We start from the raw sequence: 14,969 nt of genomic DNA on the forward strand, positions 1-14,969 counted from the left end.
GACACCAAATTGTTAATGATTTGTAAAAACAACATACAAGACAAAATACCTTTGACCAACAAATATGAGAGATTTTTCCATGTAAATCTCTTCTTACAAATCGTCGTTGATGAATGCATTGTTGACATCTAGTAGATAAAGATGTCATTATTGAAGAGCCACCACGACTATAAATAAACTAACAAAAGTCATCTTTTCTTTAGGAGAAAAAGCATATATGGACGAGTCAAACGTAATGGTGACAAAAAAGAGGTTAGAAGAAACAACTGCATAAGAAGTTAAGGATGAATAAGAGAGAGAAACCTTAAAAATCCAACATTATCAAGACACCTGAAAAAAGAAAAATAACAACTTCGATGCTCTGAATAACTGCCTGAAAGGAGACGCGACATGCGACAACGCACGAAGAACCTAAAAGAGGAAAAGCGCAACCTCGACGCTCTAAATCGTTGCCTAAGAAGAGACGAGACTTGTCATCGTGCACGACAAAAAAAGGGAGTAGATCCACAACTTCAAAAGGCGTTGAGAGCGCATAGGAGCTCCGATGAAGGCTTCCTTGACGACACGGTGGTCGCCTGGCCAAGACGATAAAAATTGTGTGATCATCGGTCGAAACTAAAACTCTGATAATGACAGCGGTAACGATGACAGTAAATGATGGCGCCGCCGCCGGCAGTGGCGAGTGTAGTGACAGAGGCAACACAAATTTTTTTCCTCAAAAAAACCTGAATCTATACCATGTTGAATATACTAAAAATTATGTATGAGATTAATCTCTCTTGTGTTGAATATACAAATAGGGTTTTTTATTTATAATATAACAAATATGGGCTGAGTCCAAAATACAAATAAGAAATAATGACTAACTAAAGATAAAAAATAAAGATTAGATAAACATAGTATATCTAACAATATCCATCATTGCACCGCTAGTATATGTGGAAAAAGCTTGAAGAACAAATAAAATGAAATAGATGGGAAAATGTGTAAACATAGCAAAATTATCATTTGATAATTATTATAATTAATTATGAATTATCCCTCGTTTGATAATTATTACTTTTATCATTCTTTTAACAAAAATTAAGGATATGCTTGGTGTGACCAATAAGTTAATTACTAGTATATTCGATTAACTTATAAGTTATTATCTTAAAAATATTTGGTAAAACATCCAAAGTAATTTATTTTAGCGGTTTCTAACTTGTAAGTTACAAATTATTTCACCTAGTTTCTAACTTATAGCTTTATAGTTTATTTAATTTTCTCTCATTGTTATCTTATATTTTAATACATTTTTTTATTATTATTCTTAACTTTTTCTTGCCAGTACATTATATTCTATTTTCAGTTTTCAGAAACTAAACCTTTTATTTTTATGTTTTATGTAATTCAAATTAAAAAGATTTAACACTACAAGTTGAATTAATTTTTTTTTCATTGCTATATGAAAATTAGAAATAACAAAAATTATAAAAAAGAAACTTAGTATAACAGTAGATTAAATGAAGAAATTAAAGAATTATGAAAATAGATAAAGATTAAATTTTGGTTAATACTTATTAGATCATCAGTTTAAAGTAAAATGATTTGTTTAAATAAATAAAAAAAAGTGCAACTTGAAGAAAAATAAATAGCATACAAAAATTAACATGAATTTTATTATGTTTAAAAAATTTAAAAAGATAATTATATAATTACACATTTTTTTATATTGAGAATAAAAATTGTATTTATATGATAAAAATTATGTGATTATATTATTTTTATCAGCTAACTAATTTATTTTTTTGTTTTACTAAAATTTTTAAGACTATCAATTTTACTACAAGAATTGACTTTTAACTGGCGTTAACAATAAAAAATCAACGTTATTTAACTAGTAATGTTAGATTTACAACGCTAATTCGTTAGGATTAACTTTTGAATTTGAATTAATTTCCATGTTAGTTTACCTGAGAAAAACCGACTATAACATAATACGTACAAACAATTTGTTATATTTGAATTAATTTCCATTATCTAATTATTAATTACAAATGTTATATTTGTAAGAGATTCCGATATTAATTACTCATTCATTAAGATATTATTTAACAACAAATTTTAATAGTTATTATTTTAATAAATAGTTCAATAATTAAATAATATAACAATAAAAAAAAATTATATAATTATGGAAAACCCCAAGTCATTCAACTTTTAAAAGGATCTTGTATTAATTTCATAAAATTACATTGATTTAAGCCTATTTAAATAGTATTTACCTATTATAATATTCTGGTTACATAAAGTAAAAAACATCGATATCATGTGCATTGCATATGTCCAAAATTGTAATTGTAAACTTCTTCCAATTATTTAAACCCCCCAAAACCTATGTTTTCCTTCATTATTTATACATTTGTCACCAAAGATACTAAACAAAATCTTGCCCTGTCTGTGTTTCACTCTTCTCCAACATGCAAAGGCTAATTACTAGGGTTTTGATTGTTTCCTTCATTTCACAATGTTTATGTGACATGTCTATGGTTGAATTCAAAAATACAATTTATGATGTGAGAAACTATGGTGCCAATGGCAATGGAAAATCTGATGATTCTAAGGTATATTTGTTTCTGCTTCTTTTTCCATTTGTAGTTTTTTTTCAGTTGTGTTGTAATTTTATATTTATACCATGTCTCTTTGTTTTAAATCTCTTTAAGTATTCTAGAAAAAGAGTTAGAACATCTTAAATGTTCTTATTATGTATATTTTTTTATTATTGATAAAAAATGTTTTAATATTTTTTTTTTCTGATTTGAAATTATGTATAGGCTTTAATGGATGCATGGAATGACATATGTGGAAGACAAGGGACACCAACTCTCTTGATACCACAAAATAGAGTGTTCTTGGTGAAGAGGAACATAATCATGAAAGGTCCATGCAAGGCCACAAATATTAATATTCAGGTATAGCATATCCAACTTACCACTCAACATTCAATAACTTTAATATGAAAACATTTTAATAATGTTGTGATGGATTCATAGATGATGATATTTTTTTTTCCTATTTGGTTTCTGTAACATAAAAGTGAATTTTCATTTTGGTAACTATTAAATTTATTCTTGAAGGAGGTTTTAAGAAATGGTTTGTGATTTGTATTTCTTGTTTTATTTGCATAAATTAGATAATTTAAGATTTTTATTAAAAAAATGAAATTAAACCAATATAATTTATTTTGTATATTTTTAATTTCATTTTTACTTATTATGTAGAATTTTTGTTGTTTTAAGAGTTCATTAATTATTACACCAAACTTCTCCTATCATCAATACTTTTAAATAAAATATTTCATAAAATTTTTAAAGACAATTTTTCAACTAATTAATCAATCTCTCTCTTGGTGGTCTTTTTAGTCATTCTTTCTTTTATTTTTAACATATGTTAGATATATATACAATATTAAACGTTTGAAATTTCAAAAAATATATCTAAATCCTTAAAACAAATATTGGTTATCCACACAGAGCCCCCGGACACGCAGACGACTGCATACATATATATACACAATATTATTTAGTCTATTAATAATTTGATGTCTAGATAACGTAAATTTATATTGATAAAAACTTCAATGTAGATTTACGTCAAATCTTATAATACTTAACGTAAATTTATATAGTGTATTTAAGGATGTTTTTACTTAAAAGTAAAACCTGAAATACAGAAAAATAACAGTTGAAATAACTTTATTCTAGAAAAAGAATTATAACAATATATAAGAATATATAAGAGAGAGAGTTAAAATAGAAACTTTTATGAATTTCTGTGATTAAAATCCCAAAAAACTTCAATATAATTAAAATAACCATTATGAAACACCCACAATCATCACTAAAAATCTATCAATAAGAAAGAAAAACATTATTGAATTTTCCAAACACAATCATAAGTACAAATTTATATATATAACTAATAACCTCAATAAATATATATATATATATATAATTAGATATAACCGTTCCACACGAGAAACCATCTAAAAATAAAAAAGAAACTATTTTTCTCACCAATGAAACCTTCACCACATCTAAAATCATCACTGGAAAAGATACAACGTCATTTCTTTCTAAACTTCCTCACAGTATGAGTAAATCCATTTCTTTATTTAATTATTAAGTTCCCTCTCTTGCAGCTTCAAGGAAAAATAGTGGCATCACAGAAGAATGCATGGCAAGGTGATAAATCTACGGTGATTTATTTCACAAACATAAACGGTCTTAGAATTGTTGGAAAAGGAGGATTAATCGATGGTTTTGGTTCCTCTTGGTGGCCATGCAAAAACTGTCAAAGACCAGCGGTTAGATCATCCTAAACTTTTTTTTTTTTTCATTATTATATCAATATCATATGTTGAAATTTGTAATTTGACTGTTGCAGGTCCTTGGTTTCAATGCATGCAATGGTCTCAGTGTTAGTTATCTGAGAATCACAAATAGTCCACAAGCTCACATAACCATAAATGAATGTGACGGTGCCATATTCTCACATATTAGCATTCGCTCTCCTGCTGATAGTCCTAACACTGATGGAATTGACATTTCTTCTTCCAAAAATATCTTCATAAAAGATTCCAACATAGCTTCTGGTAAACCAAATTTTCAGTAATTGTGAGAGAATTACTACATTTACAACTTTGATTTTCTATACAGGTGATGACTGCATTGCAATCATAGGTGACTCGTCTTACATTAATGCCACTGGAATTGCTTGTGGACCAGGCCATGGAATAAGGTTTATAAATATAAATATATATTATTAACTATATCTTCAAATGACACACCTAATTTGAACAGAAAAACATCTAAATATTTGATGAAAGTATCTTTTGTTTATGAAAATAATACATAAACATTACGTTAATCTATGAAAATTTTCCCTTATTGAATTAATATCTGTGTTATTTCTAACTTGACATGAACAAATCAATCAGCATTGGTAGCCTGGGTAGAAACAATGACAACGTGGAACAAGTTCGTGTATATAATAGCAGCTTCACGAAAACTACAAATGGAGCAAGAATCAAGACATTTTCGGTATGACTTATTTTATAAATCATTTAACGTAATTTGGAGGAGTGATTGATAAAATTGAGAATGAGATTTTGAAACTTTTTTTTTTCATTTCATATCCTCTTATGACTTGGATGATATGTAATTTCCATTTGTTACAGGGTGGATCAGGTTATGCGAAAAGAATCACATTTGAGAAAATCACATTAAACCAAGTTTACAACCCAATAATTATAGATCAACACTATAATGACATAATGGTATTCACTTAACATTCATATTATAAATTGTGATGATCAACTTGCTTCTGCTGATCATTTATCGTTTACTAAAGTTACTTTTTGAATATGGCATGATTAGAATGGAGGAGGAGGAGTCCAACTGAGTGAGGTGACATTTCGTGGGTTTCGAGGAACATCTGCAAACGACAGAGCTATTAATTTAGCTTGTGGTTCACCAGGTTGCTTCAACATTGTGTTGGATGAAATCAAAATTGTTTCTTCCCAACCAGGAAAACGAGCTTCTTGTTCTTGTACTAATGTTCATGGAAGATCCACATCCACTGTTCCAAATTGTAATTACTCATTGAGATGAACTAAGCCCTCATACACTATATGTGAAATGATGTATCAACAAACAAACGAAAGTTGTTTCTTTTTTCTAGCTAATAGAATATATAAGTTATGCGAGAAATTTTATGGTGAACTCTATAGCTTATTTTACTTTTATATTATTTTAACTTTTTTCATTCTGTGATTCTCTTTTCTTAATGATAAATAAAACAATAATTGTCAGAATACAATAAATGACTGATTACTTTTAGCTAGCTTTTTAGTTCTTTTAGTTCCTTTAGTTTAGTTTCGTTCTATATATATTTACTCCTTTACCTTTTGTAAACATAAGTTTCAGATACCCATAAGCAATAATAGACTTTACTTTTTTACACGGTGCTTTCTCTTTGTTCTCTCTCTGTAAGTTTGCTTTTCTCTGTGCTACAATGTCGGTGAACATTCAGATGCTCCGATTGCATATTTTCTCTTGATGGTATCAGAGCTCTTCATTTGAAGAGCTCTGTTGCGCCACTCTGACTCTTTCTTTTCTTTATTTTCTTTTCTTTTCTTGGTCTTCTTTCTGTTTTCTTGGTTCACTTCTTCACAGGCTTCTTGCACAATGGCCGACGATCATACCCAATACTCTAGCTTTCTCTACCTCCATCCAAGTGAAAGCCCTGTTGTCCCACTGGTTTCCCCTCTGCTTGAATCTACCAACTACCATGCTTGGAGCAAGTCAATCCTCACTGCCCTAAGCGCCAAGAACAAAATCCAATTTGTTGATGGAACCACTGAACAACCGCAAAAGGAAGACAGCATTTACGATGCCTGGAAAAGATGCAATAATATGGTGGTCTCATGGTTGGTTCATTCCGTTTCTCCAGACATCCGCCATAGCATTCTCTGGATGGATAGTGCCCAAGCCATTTGGGATGATCTAAAATCAAGATTCTTTCAAGGAGACCTCCTACGTATTTCTGAATTACAAAATCAAGCAGCGACTTTGAAACAAGGAGACAGTACTGTGACTGCGTTTTTCACCAAACTTCGCGTTATATGGGATGAGCTTGAGTGTTTTCGTCCTAAACTAGTTTGCTGCTGTGAAGTTAGATGTTCTTGCAAATTGGTTTCCATTCTCTCACAAAGAAAGCAGGAGGATCGGGTCTTACAGTTTCTCCGTGGTTTGAACGAACAATATGGTAATATCCAATCTCATGTTTTGTTGATGGACCCTATACCTCCTATTTCGAAATTTTTTTCATATGTTGTGCAGCAAGAAAGGCAAGTCATGAATAATACCTTTCTTAATGGATTAGAAATAAAAAGTGTTGCCGCTGTTAGTACCTCTGTTTGTTCTTATTGTGGCAAGAATGGCCACACAGATTCTGTTTGCTTCAAGAAACATGGCTTCCCCAATAACAGAAATTCTACTGGAAGAAAGACTTGCTCCCATTGTGGGAAAAATGGCCACACCATCGACGTCTGCTACAGGAAACACGGATTTCCTCCTGGTCATAAATTTCATAATGGCAAGACTCTTCTGACCAACAGTCAAGATACCGAAAATGATGATCTTGGGGAGGCCCTCAATTCAGAAGTTCGTTTGACTCAACAACAATACCAAGCTCTCATGGCTCTTATCAAACATCCTAATGATACAGGAGCAACATCATCCAGCCAAATCAGTTCCATGATCTCTAACTCTACTAATTCAGGTACAACCACTTTTAACCTTAATTCACATGAAGACCAAGGTATTATCTCCTGGATCTTGGACTCTGGCGCAACAGATCATGTTGTCTCCTCTCTTATTCACTTATATTCTCATGAAAAGATTACTCCTGTAACCATTAACCTTCCTAATGGCATGAAAACCACAGCCACTTATAAAGGAACTGTTAAAATCAGTGAAAAAATTCTTCTCAAAGATGTTCTTTTTATTCCAGATTTCTGCTATAACCTCATTTCCATATCTAAATTGGTTGCACACAATCATTTGCGCATTATATTTACTAACTCAACCTGTTTCATTCAGGATTTGACAACCAACAACAAGATTGGTTCAGTTGAGATACATGGAGGACTGTACATCTTTCGTGGCCCTATCCACACTACACACAGATTTGTTCATTCTGCTGAAAAACATCATATACCTAGATCGGCATGTAAAAATATTTGGCACAATCGCCTAGGCCATTTATCTGATAGCAGATTAGAAATTTTAAAACAAAAGCATAGCTACATAGACTCAAGAACTGATAATTGTAATGCATGTCATACTACCAAACAAAAAAGGTTGCCATTTTCTCATAGTACCTCTCATTCCTTAAATGCTTTTGATCTTATTCACATTGATATTTGGGGACCTTGTTCCAATCCTTCACTGCACTCTCATAGATATTTTCTAACCATAGTGGATGATTGTACTAGATACACTTGGATTCATTTAATGAAAAGCAAATCTGAAACTCGCCAACATATTGTTCATTTTATTGCATATGTTAAAAACCAATTCAAAGTCAGCATCAAGACCATTAGGTCTGATAATGGAAATGAGTTTGCTATGACAGAATTGTTCAATTTAGAAGGCATTATTCATCAAACATCTTGCATTGAAACCCCTCAACAAAATGGTATAGTTGAGAGGAAACATCAACATCTTTTAAATGTAACTAGAGCTTTACTTTTTCATTCCAAAACTCCCATTCATTTTTGGACCTATGCTCTTAACTATGCTGCTTTGCTTATTAACATCATGCCTACCCCTTTTCTCAATAATAGCTCACCACATGACATGTTATATCAGAAAGATTTTGATTTTTCTAGATTAAAAGTTTTTGGTTGTCTTTGCTATGTTAGTACCCTTCAAGCCAATAGGAAGAAACTTGATCCCCGTTCCAAACCTAGTCTATTCCTTGGTCTACATCCCACTACAAAAGGTTACATTACCTATGATCTTATCACACATGATATTAAAATTTCTCGCAATGTCATTTTTATTGAATCTGAATTTCCTAATACCACTCATAATGATGCTTCTGACCTCTCCTTTTCTCTGCCTATACATAATACTCAATTTGTTTATGATGATGACCATATTCACCCTATTATTCCAGCTCATAATCTGCCCATTCTTGATAACCATATCCAGGATAGTACAGAAGAAGAACACCATACTCCTAGACGAACCACTAGAGTTAGAAAACCCCCTGCCTACCTAAAAGATTTCCAGATATCTTCTTATAGCACCACTAACACTAAATACCCTATTGATAGTATTTTGACTTTTGACAGATTATCATCTGCATATAAAGCCTTTATTTTTTCTCTAGATAGTCTGGTTGATCCCCAGGATTACAAGGAGGCCTTGAAGCATGCTCATTGGCGACAAGCTATGCAGGAAGAAATTGTTGCTCTTGAGCACAACCAAACCTGGACCATCACCACCCTTCCCCCCAACAAGAAGGCCATAGGGTGCAAATGGGTGTACAAAACAAAACAAAAACCTGATGGGACCATAGATCGATTCAAAGCTCGCCTAGTTGCCAACGGCTACACTCAAATGGAGGGTATTGATTACTTTGACACTTTTTCCCCTGTAGTTAAACTAACCAGTGTTCGCTTTATTTTATCTTTAGCAGCGTCTCAAAATTGGCCTCTACGACAGTTAGATGTCAACAATGCCTTCTTACATGGTGATTTAAGTGAAGAAGTTTATATGCAGCTGCCACCAGGGATCACTGTCCCAGGTAAAAACCAGGTTTGTCTTCTCCACAAATCCCTCTATGGTTTAAAACAAGCTAGCAGGCAGTGGTATGCCAAGTTGTCCTCTTTTCTTCTCTCTCACAATTTTTCACAAACATCTGGTGACCACTCTCTCTTTACCAAACATAGTGGGGATAATATCACTATAATACTTGTTTATGTTGATGATATCATACTTACTGGTAACAACATACATGATATTGATACCATTACAACCATGCTTGATGATCAATTTAAAATAAAGAATCTTGGTAATCTATCTTATTTTCTGGGTTTCGAGGTTGCTAGAAGCAAAGAAGGCATCCTTCTGTCACAGCGAAAATATGCGTTGGACCTTCTCACAGAAACAGGGATGCTTGATGCAGCACCTGTCAGCACTCCAATGAATTTCTCCACCAAAATATCCTCTGAAGGTGATCCTCTTGAAGATCCCGCTGCTTTTAGACGCTTAATCGGAAGACTTATTTACCTCACCAACACTCGCCCAGATATAACCTATGTTGTACATCGTCTAAGCCAATATGTTGCTGCCCCCACCAAACTCCATCATCAAGCAGCCTTCCGAATCCTGCGTTATATAAAGCGGACTCCTGGTCAAGGTATACTTTTAAGTGCAACTAACAATCTCACTCTGCAAGCTTACAGTGATTCAGACTGGGCTGGATGCTCTGATACCCGCAAATCAACCACTGGATACATTGTCTACTTGGGTAACTCGCCTATCTCCTGGAAATCCAAAAAGCAATCAACGGTCTCACGTAGCTCCTCGGAAGCAGAGTATCGCGCTCTTGCTCAAACTGTGTGTGAACTTCAATGGCTCACCAATCTTATGAAGGACCTTCGCCTCCCGCTCTCCCAGCCTGCTACCATCTACTGTGATAACATGTCTGCCATAAAAATTGCTACCAACCAAGTTTTTCACGAACGTACGAAACATATTGAAATTGACTGTCATTTCATTCGAGAAAAGGTTCAAGACGGCACTATCAAACTCCTTCCTATACACACTACACTACAACTTGCTGATATTCTGACCAAGCCTCTTCCTCCTTCTACCTTTCACAACATTAACTCCAAGCTTGGCATCATCAACATCTACGCCAAGCTTGAGGGGGGCTGTCAGAATACAATAAATGACTGATTACTTTTAGCTAGCTTTTTGGTTCTTTTAGTTCCTTTAGTTTAGTTTCGTTCTATATATATTTACTCCTTTACCTTTTGTAAACATAAGTTTCAGATACCCATAAGCAATAATAGACTTTACTTTTTTACACGGTGCTTTCTCTTTGTTCTCTCTCTGTAAGTTTGCTTTTCTCTGTGCTACAATGTCGGTGAACATTCAGATGCTCCGATTGCATATTTTCTCTTGAATAATCAAAACAAAATGTGACATTTTTTTTCTATAAAAATTAAATAAAAGATAAATAATGTATAATGAAGGTGAACCTAATCCCCCATCAAACGATGGTTCCTATGGCCATCACCCAAAAATGAGCTTGTGCTTCATATCCAAGTGGAGCAAGAAAACAAAGTCTGGTTTTGCTCGAGGATCAAAATATAGGTGAAGATTAAGATACATGTCAAGGTTGAAGAGTGTTGACAGACATACATCAGAATAGTTGTATACATCAACTTTGTTATCTCTTGAGAGCAGTCTACTATATTATGCAGAAGAAAGAAGTAAAGAATAACAGAGAGGGAGAGAAACGAATATAGTTATTTCTCATTAACCAAGAATGAAAGTACAATGCAACGTATATATCAACAGTAGAAAGAACATTTAACTGTAGCAACAAACAGTTAAAACCGTTAGGAGTTTTGTTTTACCGTCTCAACACACCCCTGTAAAATTAAACTTTTTATAGATTTAACTCCAAGAAAATTTCTCAGCTTTTCAAATCTGTTTTGCCTTAGAGCTTTAGTGAAGATGTCTGCGGTTTGTTCTTCTATGGGACAGTACACAAGTTCCAATCTTCCTTTGCCAACTTCTTCTCTCAGATAATGGAACTTAGTCTCTATATGTTTGCTCCTGCCATGTGAAACGGGATTCCTAAATAAGCTGATGGCTGATCTGTTATCTATCAATAGTTGTATTGGCTTACGACATTCAATCTTCAACTCGTCTAGAATTGTCTCTAACCAAGCACACTGGCATGCAGTCTCAGCTGAAGCTATATATTCGGCTTCACAAGATGAGAGTGCTACAACGTTCTGCTTCTTTGAACACCAGGAAACCGATGCTTCCATATATTTAAACAAGTAGTCATATGTGCTCTTTCTATCCATCTGATTACCACACCAATCTGAATCACTCCAAGCTCTTAACACCCTATTTATACTGTCAGTCTTCTTGGGAAAGTAGAGACCAAAGTCTGTTGTTCCTTTTAGATAACGCAATATGTGTTTAGTAGTAGAAAGATGAGACTATCTCGGATCACTCATGAATCTACTTACCAGCCCAACACCATAACTGATATCAGGTCTACTATTACAAACATACCTGAGTGATCCTACAATCTGTTTAAACAGAGTAGCATCAACCTTCCTCTCATCTGCTTGGATAGATAACTTAGTATTTGCCATCAATGGTATATTCGCGTTGTTGCAGCCTTCCATGCTAAATCTCTTCAAGACTTCACTAATATATCTTCTTTGATGCACAAGCATACCATTAGAAGTTCAGGAAAATTCTAGGCCAAGAAAATAACCCAGACTGCCGAGATCAGTCATTTCGAAATCTCCTTTCATTCTCATCTTAAATTCTTCAATTGCTTCTGCAGAGCTTCCTGTTACCAGTAAATCGTCAACATACAAACAGACCAATAAAACACCTTGTTGTTCAGCTTGTTTCACATAGACCCCAAACTCAATCGTGCACTTCTGGAATCCAAGTTTAATGAGCCAATAGTTGATATGGGTATTCCAGGCTCGAGGTGCCTATTTGAGCCCATACAAGGCTTTGTTCAACTTATATACTTTCCACTCTTCACCTTTCTTCTCAGACCCAGGTGGTTGTCTCACGTATACTTCTTCTTCTAAAGGACCATTCAAGAACGCTGACTTCACGTCCATTTGGCATATCTCCCATCCTTTCAAATTTGCAACAGCAACAACGAGTCTCACGGTCTCTAGCCTTGCAACTGGTGCAAACACTTCAATGAAATCGACTCCAGGCTTCTGCAAGAAGCCCTTTGCAACCAGTCTAGCTTTCAACATAGCTATGCTACCATTTGGTTTATACTTCGTTTTGAACACCCATTTGACCTCAATTGCTTGTTTGTGTTGAGGTAGTTCCACCATTTCCCAAGTTTTGTTCTTCTCCATTGCTATCAATTCCTCCATCTTAGCTTCTTTCCATTCTTCCATATCGAAAGCTTGCTTCCACGTGAGTGTCTCAGCATCAGCTAAGAATGCAAAATGAACAAGATCACCTGATTCTACAATCTCATTATCCATGAACACCTCATGATCTGCAAGCCTTGTTGAAGGAAACCGAGCTCTTTGTAGCCTGCTGTTGTTTACTCCTACATCAGCAGCTACCTGTTCAATCTCATTAGGCTTTTTGTCCCCCAGCCAGCTAGATACAACTCCACTAGAGTTCGAATCTGTTTCTGCATCCAGCCAGTTAAATGTGGCTGACTCATTTATCAGCACATCCCTGCAAATCACAACTTCATTCTTCTTTGGGCTGTACAATCTATAAGCGCCTGGGGATGGTAGCCAACGAGGATAAAAAATTCACTCTTATCTCCTAACTTCTTCCTCCTCTCATCTAGAACATGTTTGTAGCACACAGATCCAGATATCCTCAAATGATCTGCTGATGGTTTGATTCCAGACCACGCCTCTTCTGGAGTGCAGTTTGCCAAGGCCTTTGTTGGACTTCTGTTCAACAAATAAGCTGCTGTGGAGACAACCTCTCCTCATAAATTGTGTGGTTGATTCTCCCCCTTAATCAAACATCTGGTCATTTCAAGCAGCGTTCTATTCCTCCTCTCGGCCAAGCCGTTGTGCTGAGGTGTGTATGGGGATACAACTTCATGTACAATTCCCTTTTCATCACAGAATTTGTTCATCTCCCCATAATTAAATTCTCCACCTCCATCAGTTATGAAAATCTTCATCTGTAGGGCCGATTGCCTCTCCACCATGGCACACAATTTAACAAAATATGAGAAAACTTCTTTCTTTTCTTTTAACAGATAAACCCATATATTCTTAGTCCATTCATTCACAAAGATTAAAAAGTATCTATTACCTCCAAGTGTTGATACTTCGAAGGGGCCACACGCATTTGAATGGATAACATCGAGTGGCTGCTTCGCTTGTTTAGGTGCAGACTTCTTGAATTTCATTTTGGCCTGTTTTCCCATAGCACATCCTTCACAAATCTTCTTAGGAGTGTTTATCAAAGGCACACCTTTTATCAACTCTTTGCTGTTTAATAAACTCTGACTTTTGAAATTCAAATGCCCTAATCTTTTATCAATTCGATCTGTAACGCTCATCAACAATACATGATCTGATTCAGAATCGCAAGCATCTTGCGCCAGATTTGCTGCTTCGTCATTCTTGGTCTTCTTTGTTCATGTGCTTCAAGGAAATTCTGCAACTCTTCCACTTTCATCACCTCAAGATCCTTGCATTCTTCTATAGCAACCACAATGTGATCGTACTATGGTGTCAAGGTTTGAAGTATTTTCTCGACAATCTTTTTGTCCTTCACAACCTTATCGCATGCTCTCATATCATTAACCACAACTTGGATTCTGCCAATATACTCCACCACCGTTTCTTACTCCCCCATGCAGAGAAGCTCATACTGCCGCTGTAGAGACTGCAAACGAATCTTTTTCACCTTACCAAAGTTTCCATAACCATCCTGCAGAATATCCCAGACTTTTTTGGCCGTGGTAGCTTTTGATACCTTCTGAAAGATATTGACAGAAATACATTGATGCAGTAGCATCTTTGCCTTGCAATCAAGTCGCCTGTTTTCTTTGTACAGCTTCTTCACTTCTTCTGTGACACCTTCCAAAGGTTCTTGGAGTCCTTTCTTCAGTACCTTGTCGACTTCTTGAAACCCAAGGATAGCTTCCATTTTTACGCACCAGTCATCATACTCTTTGTCATCAAATATCGGGAGATTCCTATGAATTAATCCGGCCATCACACCTCTTCTTCTTCTTGAATCGAGTTCTTTGACGTCACTGAATTTCACCAGCTTTCGCAACCTTCAGCTCTGGATACCATTGTTATCTCTTGACAACAATCTACTATATTATGCAGAAGAAGTAAAGAATAACAGAGAGGGAGAGAAACGAGTATCGTTATTTCTCATTAACCAAGAATGAAAGTACAATGCAATGTATATATCAACAGTAGAAGGAACGTTTAACTGTAACAACAAATAGTTAAAACCGTTAGGAGTTTTGTTTTACAGTCTCAACAAACTTCACACCTTTTGTATGTACTTTAACCAGCAATTGTTTGAATTTAAACAAAACATTGTACCATTTTAACCAAAGTGTTGTGATTTTGAAAAGAAATTTGAAAAAAGTGTTGCGAAAAAAAAAATTGTAGTAAGGGTTTT

The 14,969-nt window shown here is 34.5% G+C and overlaps 1 protein-coding gene across 1 annotated transcript; it reads left to right on the forward strand.

Annotated features, from left to right (window-relative positions):
- The first annotated feature begins 2,522 nt into the window (after positions 1-2,522).
- On the forward strand, positions 2,523-5,654 carry LOC108346770 (probable polygalacturonase At3g15720). The gene is made up of 8 exons (XM_017585820.1): positions 2,523-2,606; positions 2,817-2,954; positions 4,184-4,348; positions 4,429-4,636; positions 4,701-4,782; positions 4,982-5,084; positions 5,222-5,320; positions 5,421-5,654. Exons 1-8 carry the CDS (start codon positions 2,523-2,525, stop codon positions 5,652-5,654), a joined length of 1,113 nt encoding a protein of 370 aa, XP_017441309.1.
- Positions 5,655-14,969: the final 9,315 nt, after the last annotated feature.

The sequence above is a fragment of the Vigna angularis genome, chromosome 9, assembly GCF_016808095.1.
Source record: "Vigna angularis cultivar LongXiaoDou No.4 chromosome 9, ASM1680809v1, whole genome shotgun sequence".
Taxonomy (NCBI): domain Eukaryota; kingdom Viridiplantae; phylum Streptophyta; class Magnoliopsida; order Fabales; family Fabaceae; genus Vigna; species Vigna angularis.